This window comes from Pectinophora gossypiella, chromosome 16 (assembly GCF_024362695.1).
Source record: "Pectinophora gossypiella chromosome 16, ilPecGoss1.1, whole genome shotgun sequence".
Taxonomy (NCBI): Eukaryota; Metazoa; Arthropoda; class Insecta; order Lepidoptera; family Gelechiidae; genus Pectinophora; species Pectinophora gossypiella.
Genome location: NC_065419.1, coordinates 13,821,217 through 13,834,015, shown reverse-complemented (window position 1 = coordinate 13,834,015; position 12,799 = coordinate 13,821,217). Strand labels below are relative to the sequence as shown.

The 12,799-nt window shown below is 37.7% G+C and overlaps 1 protein-coding gene across 1 annotated transcript in view; it reads left to right on the top strand.

Annotated features, from left to right (window-relative positions):
• Positions 1-12,799, top strand: part of LOC126373820 (sialin) — a 75,651-nt gene that overhangs the window by 21,097 nt on the left and 41,755 nt on the right. The window contains exons 3-4 of the mRNA XM_050020145.1: positions 9,132-9,292; positions 10,161-10,294. Coding sequence (XP_049876102.1) covers positions 9,132-9,292; positions 10,161-10,294 — 295 coding nt within the window. The remainder of the gene's footprint in view (positions 1-9,131; positions 9,293-10,160; positions 10,295-12,799) is intronic.

Genomic DNA, 12,799 nt, shown 5'->3' with positions numbered 1-12,799 from the left:
ATACCAATCTCATCAATTCTGGTGTCAGGGTTATTATTCATCCACCAAAGGCCCCTGACATGGCTCATGTAACGACTACGTACTTACATCTCCAATGGTCCCCACCATAGTTTAGCAGATATTCATCGTCATCACCTTTCATCATTTAATTAATCATCATCAAGAAAAAAAAAAACATCAGACATGGCTGTATCGGCATAGTTCCCTTTGCCTTGCCCGTCGGGGAAAACCAAAACAAAGACAATCCGCTTAACGACATTCAGTTGACAATGTTGACATACGTCATCAGTTTCGGTTACCACAGGTGTATCAACACGGTCATGTTGACAGTACTTTGTCTGGGGGTGTGTCTATATTGGCAGACGATGTTCACGCGGTCACCGACTTACGTATGCATATATAACCACCTGTTAACGGCCTCCATGCTCCAGTGGTTGAGCGTTGGGAGCCGTGGGGAAATATCACAAAAATCACTTTGTGATCCCTACTTTGGTTAGGACATTAAAGACGATCCGTGCTTCGGAAGGCACGTTAAGCCATTGGTCCCGGTTACTACTTACTGATGTATGTACGTAGTCGTTACAAGAGTCAAGTCTTTGGCGGCTCAATAATAACCCTGACACCAGGGTTGATGGGGTTGGTAATCCACCTCACAGCCCACACGATAGAAGAAGAAGATATAATTATTTGCACACCTGCTTGCAAGTTGAATACTTGCACAGTTTTACTTAGAATAAGATCTTTAATTTTGTTTTTTTTTTTTGCAAATAAATGATTGATTATGATTGATATTATACTTCTCTCGCCTCCTCCACATTCGTCAATCATATCATACATGCGTACAGTCATGAGCGATATAATGTACTTTAGGTCTCTGTCGCACTAACATATTTGACAATTAGTGAGACTTACAGTTCAATTTGTCCAAAAAGTTAATGTGACAAGGTACCAAAGTGTATACATATTAATGCTCGTGACCGTACGCGTTCGTATAGCGTTAGTTTAGTGTGGATGTAATAAAATACTTTTCTGCACCAGATTTATAAATAGTTTTAAAATACGAAAGACATTCAAAGTCGCTGAAAAATCGCGCGGCGTTTGCTATTTTTTCGCAATTCTTGCGCGTTTAGCAACTTTTATATCTTTTGCTATTTTAGTCTGTGCACGTTTTCAGCAGATGCCAATTTTTTTTGTTACAAAAATGTGAGGTGTGTCCTTGAGTGTGTTGACTTACCCCCTATGACGTCATAAGTCTGCTGTCAAGTCTAGAATTTGGCGTGGGTTTATTTATTTTCACTGTAAACACGTCTCTTGTGTCTCACGTGTTTTAGGCGAAGTACTTTTTTTATTTATAGTATAAAGGTACATACAACTTTACAGTGTAACCTAATGCGCTGTATAACGAGAGAACTATATAAAAAATAACATAAAAAATAAACTATGAATGAAAAAAGAAACAAAAAGAAAAACAAAACTATAGAAAAATAACATGAAAAGCACTAAAATTTACAATTATAAAATTAAACGGTAAACTATTTTACAAAAAAATATAAAAATATTAATAGAAAAAAAGCAGTAAATCATCAATGGTAAATCTTTTCGTAAAAAGCCAAACACTCTCTCCATACACTCCACCATCTATCAGCGAACACGTCACATTGTGGTGCTAATTCCGACATCGCGGAGAGGAGACCCAAAACACGCATAAGGGGCGAAACTTTCTATAAGAAGAGGTACCTTTTATTTTGATGCTTGAATTTTTTCATTTGTTTTGCTGCACCTAGAAGGAAAATACCACGTATTATCACGTTAAATCTGTATGTTTTTTTTCAAAGTACGTAGTCTGGGAAGTACTTCATTCAGGTATTATTTTTTTCAAAATGGCGCTCAGTCGGTTTACGTTATTCACTTAACGACGTCATGTCTTTATAGTAAACATTGAAGTTTATTCATCAACATCTGTCCTTGTGTCAGATATTAAAATTCGTCGACTAGTCGGTTGCATAATGAATGGATTTATGTAAATTCGCTGATATTCTTAAAAGAATCCGGTTTGGGGCGGTTTGAACTGGGTTAGCTTAGCTTGTCAATGCAAATTATGTTCCCACGGACTTGGCCAAATGTCATGACTGGTGTATAGTTCGCTAATCTGGTTTGATTTGAATTAGAGCAGCGCAAAAGGTATCAAAAAAAAGAAAAGAAAAAAGAAACGTCTCAAATTCACGTTTTTTTATTACAGTTGCAAAATAGACATAAATTGATATCGGAATGTAAATACAGAATCGAAATTCGTTGAAAAATGAAATTGTTACAGCCCTCCCAAATTAGGGAGTTAGATTAAAATGGCCTTAGGAACTCATGACGAAAGTGTCTCATACTACTGTATAAATACATAAAAAATACTACAGTGAATTTATAAACATATTTGTGCTGTGCTTGTGCTACGTATAAACTAAAATAATTTAATCGTTTCAACGAAGACTTGGCCCAAAGGCCATAAACTTTAATTAAAAAAAAATCACTTGTTCTTAGGGCCATACAAGCTAAAATCAGCTAGATACGTATACCGTTTTGCTAGAACGAGACGGCGCTAGACAATTTCAGATAAATCTTCAGTATGTTCGCGTGAATAGATTGATATAAAAAACACTAAAATACTGTTTTGCGCGACTTCTCACAAAAAACAGCTTTAGGGCCGCGATTAGCTAGAGATCTACAATTTTTCTTCGTCTTTAATTTAAGTATTAAAAGTACAATTGCAACAACACACACAATATTTCCTATCTAGGGATCACAAAGTGATTTTCGTGATGTGTTCCCACCGGGATTTGAACCCGGGACCTCCGGATCGTGAGCCGAACGCTCAAACCACTGGACCACGGAGGCCGTTATCGTCTATCGCCACGAAATCGTCTTTAAAAACACACACTGGCATACTGTTCATATTAATTACAATCACCGCAAAAATATCTTAGATACATTTGTCTTTTTGAAAGTGTTTAGGCTTAGAAGACGAGGTATCAACGTCGTCTGTTGATAAAAAGTATCAACGAACAATAACATCGGTGTTTTATTTTGTAAATTCGACTACTTCATTAAACAATGCTGGAGAATCGTGTTCTTTGCTTCTAGAATGTTCCGTAGTCGTTAATGAGGTCGGCAAGGTATCGGGAGCAGGATACCTCCCTTGTTTAATATGGTCTGTGGTTGAATGGAGCAACCCACACGAAAAAGAAGAACAATAAAAAATGGTAGAGTTCCGAAGCACGGATCATCTTACTTTTGGGCAATCGGATGATCAGCCTGTAATGTCCTAAGCAAACTAGGGATCACAAAGTGATTTTTGTGCTAGCAGTACCAGGAACCTCCAGATCGTGAGCACAACGCTCAACCACTGGACAACGGAGGCCTTTCATCATCATCAGCCCATTAACGTCCCCACTGCTGGGGCACGGGCCTTCCCTATGGATGGATAAGGAGATCGGGCCTTAAACCATCACGCGGGCTCAGTGCGGATTGATGGTTATTAACGACTGCTAATGCAGCCGGGACCAACGGCTTAACGTGCCTTCCGAAGCACGGAGGAGCTCGAGATGAATTTTTTTTTGTGGTCACCCATCCTATGACCGGCCTTTGCGAAAGTTGCTTAACTTCAACAATCGCAGACCGAGCGCGTTAACCGCTGCGCCACTGAGCTCCTCCTGCGCCACGGAGGCTTTTATCTTTTAACATAACATAACAAATACTGAATTATTTTAGTGACTTTTAGTGATATCCTGCCTACCCACCAAAGTAAAGAAGTACCTACCTATCTGTTGTAAAACTTTAAGACTTACCTAATACTATTAACTTCTTTCTTATCTAGACTAGGCAAGCTGTAATATCTTATCATTAATTAATACATCATTCAATCAATCGCGTATATTTGTGATAATTTTGCATCAGACGGAAATGTCATAATATTATCTATTCCATAATCTCGTAACGATTTACGATTAACTTTGAATTTATTTATATTATTCATGGACAGGTCTAGTGGTTAGAGCGTTAGGCTCACGATCTGGAGGTCCGGGTTCGATTCCCGATGGGGACATTGTCGAAATCACTTTGTGAGACTGCCCTTTGTTTGGTAAGGACTTTTCAGGCTTGAAAAACCTGATTGTCCGAAAAAGTAAGATGATTCCGTGCTTCGGACGGCACGTTAAGCCGTTGATCCCGGCTATTAACCGTAAAAACACCTCCATTACCCGCATTGGAGCAGCGTGGTGGAGTATGCTCCATACCCCCTCCGGTTGATTGAGGGGAGGCCTGTACCCAGCTGTGGGACGTATACAGGCTGTTTATGTATGTATGTTATGTATTCATGGCCATAGTGACGGAACCCTCCTCCTGATGATAGAGGGGAGCCCTTTGCCTGGCAGGAGGACGTATATAGGCTGTAAGGGCATTTTGTTTTGATCTAATGTAATGTAAATGTAATGCTTAGTCTCTAAGCATTTTTATCATCGTTGCGGTTGTAAAGTGGGCCAGCAGCACATACCTACAATAAATGCATACAAAAGTACATGTTTCGATAAGCCTGCTGTGGTGATTTCACCACACAATGGATTTAGACGTTCATAGTTCCTAGGTAGGTATGGTGAATCATTAAACTGGGATGTCAATAAACACTGTTTGAGTCATCTGCAAGGCTGGTTTCACATTTCGGATGTTCCATGAGTTTCAATGCAATGCTGTTTTATTTAATCATCTTCACGGTGATGACCTACGGCAGTGAGACGTGGCCGCTTACTATGGGTCTCGTGAGAGACTCGGTTTCGCTCAGCGGGCAATGGAGAGAGCTATGCTCGATATTTCCCTGCTCGATCGAATCAGAAATGAGGAGATCCGCAGGAGAACTAAAGTCACCGACATAGCTCGGAGAATTGCAAAGCTGAAGTGGCAGTGGGCAGGACACATAGTGAGGAGAACCGATGGCCGCTGGGGCGGAAGGATTCTGGAGTGGCGACCACGTGTCGGACGACGCTCAGTGGGTAGGCCCGCTACAAGGTGGACCGACAATCTGGTGAAGGTCGCGGGAAGCCGCTGGATGCGGGCAGCGCAGGACCGATCGTCGTGGAGATCCTTGGGGGTGGCCTATGCCCAGCAGTGGGCGTCGTACGGCTGATGATGACGGGCTTGTACCGGACGACCCGAGAAAGTACATATAGATGGATTGTGTGAAGAAGGATATGTGTGTGAATACTGAGGTGGCTGACAGAGATGGATGAAAGTTAAAGCGGGACAAGTTCAGAAGTACTTCTGGACAATCAGATGAACCCGGGACCTTAGGATCGTGAGCAGAACGCTCAACCACTGGACCACGGAGGCCGTCTAATAGTTTATTGTACCATTTTCATTGGTCTGAAACCAGCCTTACAATAATGATGATGTGAACGCTACCTATCTATTTGTAAACAAAATACCTGACACCTAGAATTACTAGGTATCAGTTCTATTTCCGTCGTGGTTTATGCTGATTATTTGCTGATGCTAAGTTAATAAAAAATGTACCTACATTGTCTTGTATAACACAAATGTAGCAAATAGGGCATTTCACTGGGTCAAGGTTTAAATTATAAAATGCTAATCTAGAAATAGAAGCCAGAAGATGATCAAAACTCATTCCCATTTTACTTTTCGGCTTGTTTTCGAATTTTACTTATGAATTAAGTAACAATGAGTACGACGTTTGACAGCTTTTATTCATGACGTCACAGGATGGTATTTCCATACAAACTCAAAAGAAAACTATCGTTTTGACGTTTCGTAAAAAGTATCTCATTTGACTGGGTTGGGCTTTTTGGCGGGAAACGGGAACGGGACAGTTGCTTTCTTCATTGAATAATCTAAATAATTAATACGAAGTGGTGTTTTGTGGTTGATGATCGCATTAAGTTAGTCGGAAGACATTCGCGAGTGTTATTATATTGGAGTATTCAATAAATAAAGTGTATCTGCCTATTTTCGCTTCGTGTCAAGAAGCCGCTTCATAACTCGAAAGTTTATGCGGACTTTTGAGTTAATTCGTTTGGGGTTCGGAGTAGGAGTCTACTCCGAGGGTGGGGGCTTAGGTTTCATCATCATCACCTTTCATCATTTCATCATTCATCAAGAAAAAAAATACGTAAGACATGGCTGTATGGGCATAGTTCCCTTTGCCTTACCCTTCGGGGAAAACCAAAACAAAAAAAAAAAAATTGACTGGGTTGTCATGTAGCCTATTGTCATTTGCTGATATCACAACTCAAATCACCTGTTGTACTGCGTATCTAATTATAATAATGTTTTTTTTTAATGTTTTAAGTGCAATAAAGATTTTTTGTACTGTATCAAAATTATTTGAAATATACATTCTTCATTAAGGGTGTAATATAACGTAACATCACGCCTGGATCCCTGAAGGGGTAGGCAGAGGTATATAGCATTTATACCCCTCCTCGCCAGCTATGTTTAAGTCCCATGTAATAGGGAGCGAGCCTATTGACATTAAGGTGATGTGTTTCAGTCAGCTAGGTAACGCTGCGTCAGTAGATGGCGTTACTTCTGCAGTTTTCGTATTTTTTTCCATTTATTCGTTTAGTGTTGAGTTCTGACCCAGTGAAATGTTAGGTGGCGAAATCTTACATACATTATCTTTAAGTTAAGCTACAATTTTGAAGTATTTACTGAAGATATCATATTGAAACATTGCATCAAAAGTTGATGTCATTTCAATTTGTGTACAAACACGAAGCTGTCACACACACATGCGAACTAGGTTAGCTATTAAAAGAGATGCATAATTTGAAGTCTACTTCTAACTTCTAAATGGCGCATTTGGTAAAGCAGTAGCCGCCATTCTTAAGGTTCACGGTTCAAACCCAACTGCATGTTTTAATTGTTTTTACTTTTTGTATTTTTTTTTTTACAATTGAATTTGGCGAACCCGTGTATTTGTTACGGAATTTTCAAAAAGTATCACTTTTACCAATAATATTATAATTAAGTATACAATAATTTACTTTGCACTAAAGTACCTTCCGTAATTTCCGTATTTTTTATTTTGTAAAATTCTAACAGGCATTAATCGCATCAGTGAACATGCGGCTAACTAAAAAACTACTGAACGGATTTTCATACGGTTTTCACCAATGAGTAGAGTGATTCATGGGCGTGCTTTAGGGTTTATAATTTATACAAGTATTTTTTTTGTATAAAATGGTTCAAAAATGATGATGAATGTCAAACATAATTTTATTATCGTTACAAATATAGCCGACTTGGAGCTTTCGGCGAAAACGCTGCCTGAGCCCATTGAGATATAACAAAACAACGTATGGTTGAATTGTTCCTTTTTTGTAGGTATACCGAAAAGTCCACAATATGTCATAATAATTATATTGTGTATAAAGAATTGATGTATTGTATGATTTTACAAATAACGATCACAGTACAGTAATAATAAGGTAGATTTTTCCTAAATTGCGTAGGTTCAAACTTTGTCGCATCGCGTTTGAAAGATGTAATAGCGCTTCAGGACGTCCCGCAAGCACGGCGCTGATGTCGCAGTATCCGCATATAATTATTATGACTTGTCATTTAGTTCCAATAAAATCCGCGGGACTTCATACGTATGTTAGTGACAGCTGGTGATAGCATGCGGGACACTTAGCACCTAATCGAATTCTATGTTGTTTTCGCGCCCAGTCCAGACGACTCACAGCGCATTTCTGGACATATATTTACGCGTGGTGTTTATTGTTAGGTTAGTTAGTTCAGGTTAGGACGTCTTTTTATAACGAGGACGTTAAAAAAAGACGAGGCTGGGACGTATTGAAGTAGTATTTCCATATATACGCGGCCTGAAATGGGCTGTTTCGGGGACCTGAACTGGTTGCTGTCGAACTTATTATCACGTTTTCTTGATTAAAATTCATAAATAAGTCAAATAGAAAAAAGAAAAAAGATTTTATTTAGTTTTAGATCTGTCATGATGTCTGTGATGTTTGTTTATTATACATAAGAATTTCAAAATTTATCTTATTTTTTTTCCCAAAGGGCAAGGCAAAGGGAACTATGAACATACAGCCATGTCTTGTGTTTTTTTTTCTTGATGATGATTAATGAAATTATGAAACCTAAGCCCCCACCCTCGGAGCAGACTCCTACTCCGAACCCCAAACGAAGTAAGCGGCTTGTTGGCGCAAAGCGAAAATAGATAGGTACACTTTGTTAATTGAATATTCCGATTTAATAATACTATCGGGAATGTTTTCCGACTAATGTGATCATTAACCACAAAACACCACTTCGTATTGATTATTTAGATTATTCAATGAAGAAAGCAACCTTCCCGTTCCCGGTCCCACCAAAAAGTCCGCGGCAAAGAGAATATAAATAAATCTGTATGTTGGATGGAAAAACAATTAATTATAAATGACTACTATTTAGGCCGGCAAATGCAACAACTTCTTTTTTGATTTGGTTTTCCCCGAAGGGTAAGGCAAAGGGAACTATGCCCATACAGCCATTTCATTTTATGTATTGATTTTTTATTATAATATATGTCCTCTTTTAAAACACGGTATTTACCCATTATTTAAAAATGTTTAAATAAGATACGTTATTACAAAAATATTTTTCCAATATTCCTTTTCTCAGATTGTAGTATTTTTAGTTTTTTATTTATATTTATTCTCTTCATACAACATCTCTTTATAAATTGTCACTGACATTCTATTACACTTGTCAAGTAGTCAAAGCCTTTAGAAAAAAAAAACTATTACGCACACAAACTAACATTGACACCTCTACACGCTCAGCAAATACACTGTAATCTCCACCACTACAAATGTAGAATTGATCAAAATTGAGGGTCTGAAATATGGTACTTCTCGTATTCGGACCCTAAATTTTTGTTAGTTTGCGAAAATAATACACCAAAATATTACTATTTATCGGTTTTATAACAATATTCCTCTATCCGTTTTCCTGTAGCACTGCATCAACTTTTGTATGGAAAACGAATCACCTTAACCTGGATTTTCATGGTGTCCTCACCGAGATTCGAACCCGGGGCCTATTATTAACATTCTTTTTGTCTTCCCCAGGCTGTCTAACATGTGTGCAAGTGCTGAACATCATGGTGCTCCTGGGGTTCATGTTGAACTACGCCCTCAGAGTCAACCTGACGATCGCCATAGTGGAGATGATCTACGACGCCAACGACAACGCCACCGCCACAGTTGCGCACACGCACAACGTTACACAGGTACAGGTATAGCTAAATCGGTTTTTTATTCGGCAAAATCCCAGTTGGAGTGTGTGACGAAGTGTTCTTAAATGGCATACGCTTAAATTTACAAGTAAATCAATTTAATGAGGTACTTTCCAGGCTACGTTCACCAAAAACAATATAGATGGCGTTGTATAGCTTTAAAGAAAGAAAGAAAGAAACGTTTATTATAAAGGGACACCACAGTAACAAATACAAAACAAATAACAAATATATAATATAAAACACAGAGTTACACACAACTTAAAATCAAACAAAACACAATAAAAACAACATACACGAGAAATACGAATAATTGAACTTTAGCGTGATAATTACCTTTTTTCCTATTACTCGGGTACATAATCATTCTAAAAGGACGCCATACACAAAGACAAGACAATAACATCACTTAAACACAAAACAAACATACGGTCACGAGCATTAATATGTATACACTTTGGTACCATGTCACATTAACTTTTTTGACAAATTGAACTGTAAGTCTCACTAAATGTCAAATATGTTAGTGCGACAGAGTCCTAAAGTGGGTACATTATATTGCTCATGACTGTACACAGGGTTATACAGGGTGTTAGTGACATCGTAACGAAAACTTTGAGGGATGATACAGACCATAAATCTGAGTTGATATCAAGTGGAATTTTCCGTCGCGCAAAAGTATCGAACTGAAAATAATTTAAAAAAACATAAATTTTGTAACGGAAAATTTCACTTGATATCAACTCAGAATCATCCCCCTCACTAAGTACGTTGTCACTAACATCCTGTATAGCATCACGCCTGTATCTCTGAAGAAGTAGGCAGCGCACCAAAATGGTACTAAAATATTATTTTTTTTCAGCATCCAGAACACATAGAGCAGACGCGATACCACTGGGACACCAAGGAGAAGAACCTTCTCCTAGGGTGCTTCTTCTGGGGCTACGTGCTCACCGAGCTGCCGGGGGGCCGGCTCGCAGAGATCATCGGCGCTAGGTAAGACTTAGACATAACATAACACAGTGACTTCACGCCTATAAGTATCCTCGAAGGGGTATGCAGAGCTGTATAGCATATACATCCGCTCCTCGCCAGCTATGTTAAAGTCCCATGTAACACATGACGAGCACATCGAATGATCGAACCGAGCACAAATCCTGGAAACCACGTGATATCAATTCACTACTCACTAATTTAAGAGCCACGCTCTTGTCGGTGTAGCATCCTTCATGCTACTTTTTAGGGAAAAATAGAGCAGTGGTTCCCCTCTTGCCTTCTGTCCGTTGTACCGGGTGAGAGCCTTCAGCGCTCCTCATTTGTCCGGCCAAGTAATTGATTCCAATTCAATTCGAATTATTTATTTCAGATTAATATCCATTATTGAAATTAAATTATATAAAATCAAATAAAATTAAAATGATGAATGTCCCAATAAATAAAATAAAATTAATAAAAATGAAATAAAATACAAGTTAATGCCATCTGCGGAAAATCTAAAATAAGTCACGTAAAATAAAAAATGACTTCCGCCCAATGTTCTGATATCAATTATTTACGATAAAATACATTTTACTCGACAATAAAGGCAACTGATAATTACATAACATAACATAAGCTCTAAGACTATATTCCGAATTGGAGAAGTCAGAGATACATTCATCGCCTGATGAACTAAGTACCCACGCCTCACCGAGTTTTTAGTTAAACCAACGAAAATAGGCTAGTTTCCAACTAGTCATAACAGTTACTTTTTACTAAACGTCAAAACTCGAAATTACTATGGTTTTTTTTAGGTTTAGGCGAATTGCATTTATTTTCTAAAAAAATATCTATAATAACAATACCAGCTTATTATAAATAGAATATCTCCTCCAGCGCGCCACACTGAGGCAGAGCGCCCAAAACGCTGGCAGCATTTCCGCTCTGAACTGCCAGGCCTATCCTCTGCGCAAAATAGCTGCCAGCTCTCGGATCGAAACTTGAAAATAAATTATACAATTACTATGGAGATTGTATGAAAAAGCACACTGTGACGTGATAGAGAAACGTGATAAAATATGACTTATTATTCCGTTTTTCTTGTTTAAAATTCATAAATAAGTTAAATAGAAAAAATAAAATGTTTTTCGTTAGTTTTAGATATCTCTTTATCAATATAAAGACAGATCTAAAACTAACTCTAAATCTAAATCTATCTATCTATCTATCTATCTCTCTAGATCTGTCTTTATATTGATAAGTCTAAAAGTAACGAAAAACATTTTATTTTTTCTATGCTAGGTTCAATAACCTAGTACACGACCCAATTATCAACTGATAAATAACTTTTTAATTTTCGAATTCGAATTCCAAAATGCAATCGACCCTAAAGAGTAATAACAAATTATCATGAAAGATTCTTTATGGCCATGAAGATTGCCCTGCCAAAAATGTGGCACGGGACCTCAAAAAAAAAGTATGGCGACCCAGCTCCGGTGTTCGTATATTTGGCATTGGAATTTCGAATCGGAAATGATTATCTTTAAATCGGTCGGTGAACCAGCGATGCGGTAATGCTCAAGGTTGCCAATTTGCCATTCGCGCCAATAAACTGTATTTTTTTTCAGTTGGTTTTTTATTGGTTTGGCGAATTTATTCTTTATTAAAATCTAGATAGCTGTATAGCTACCTTTCAGAATCAAGTACCTAATTATAAAAAAAAACAAAGAGTTTTTTGTATTATTTAGAATTTAACTACCTACATGATTTTTGTGACGTTGAGGTGGAAGTGTAAGAGATGTTTCTTATTGGTAAATAATACATTTAATTAAAAGGCCTAAACTGAAACTCAAAAATATCTTTATTAATTGGTAACATAGTTACATTTAGTTACTTGCTAATTTCATGGTTAACAGACTTAATGCATCTTTTATCTTTGTTTTTGGATATAAATGTTGACCCTCGTTATTACACCCAGGTACAATACATCTTCCACCCACTTATACATATATTGTATCATCAATACAGCAAGCAATACAGGTAGCAACATAATTCTATACGTATCTGTTCAAATATCAAGCAGCAATTATTATTAAATACGCATCTGCCATTAGATTACATTTTTGAAAAATTATGTACCCCGAATAATGAGAAAATTGGTAATTATCACGGTAAATCTGAACAGCGCCATCTATGAATTTTTTGGGGAACGTAGCCCTGATTTTTGTTACATAAATATATTTTTAAAATATGGCAACATTGGCAACCCTAAACACGAACCAATATTTATTATCCAATTCCCACAGCTGACAATTTAACATAAACGGTGCCAGATATGAATGCTTTTGTTGGAATATAAAGCAGTGTTGCCATTAGTCTGTGCTTTACAATATCGCACAATAGAAACGAGATACGTAAGCAATTACTGCGACTCTGGTGATGTCAAAAGGCTGGGCAAATTGCGAAGTGTAAAGCTAAACGAATGGTGTTTAACTTCGCTAACAAGTGCGAAATTCTGCGATA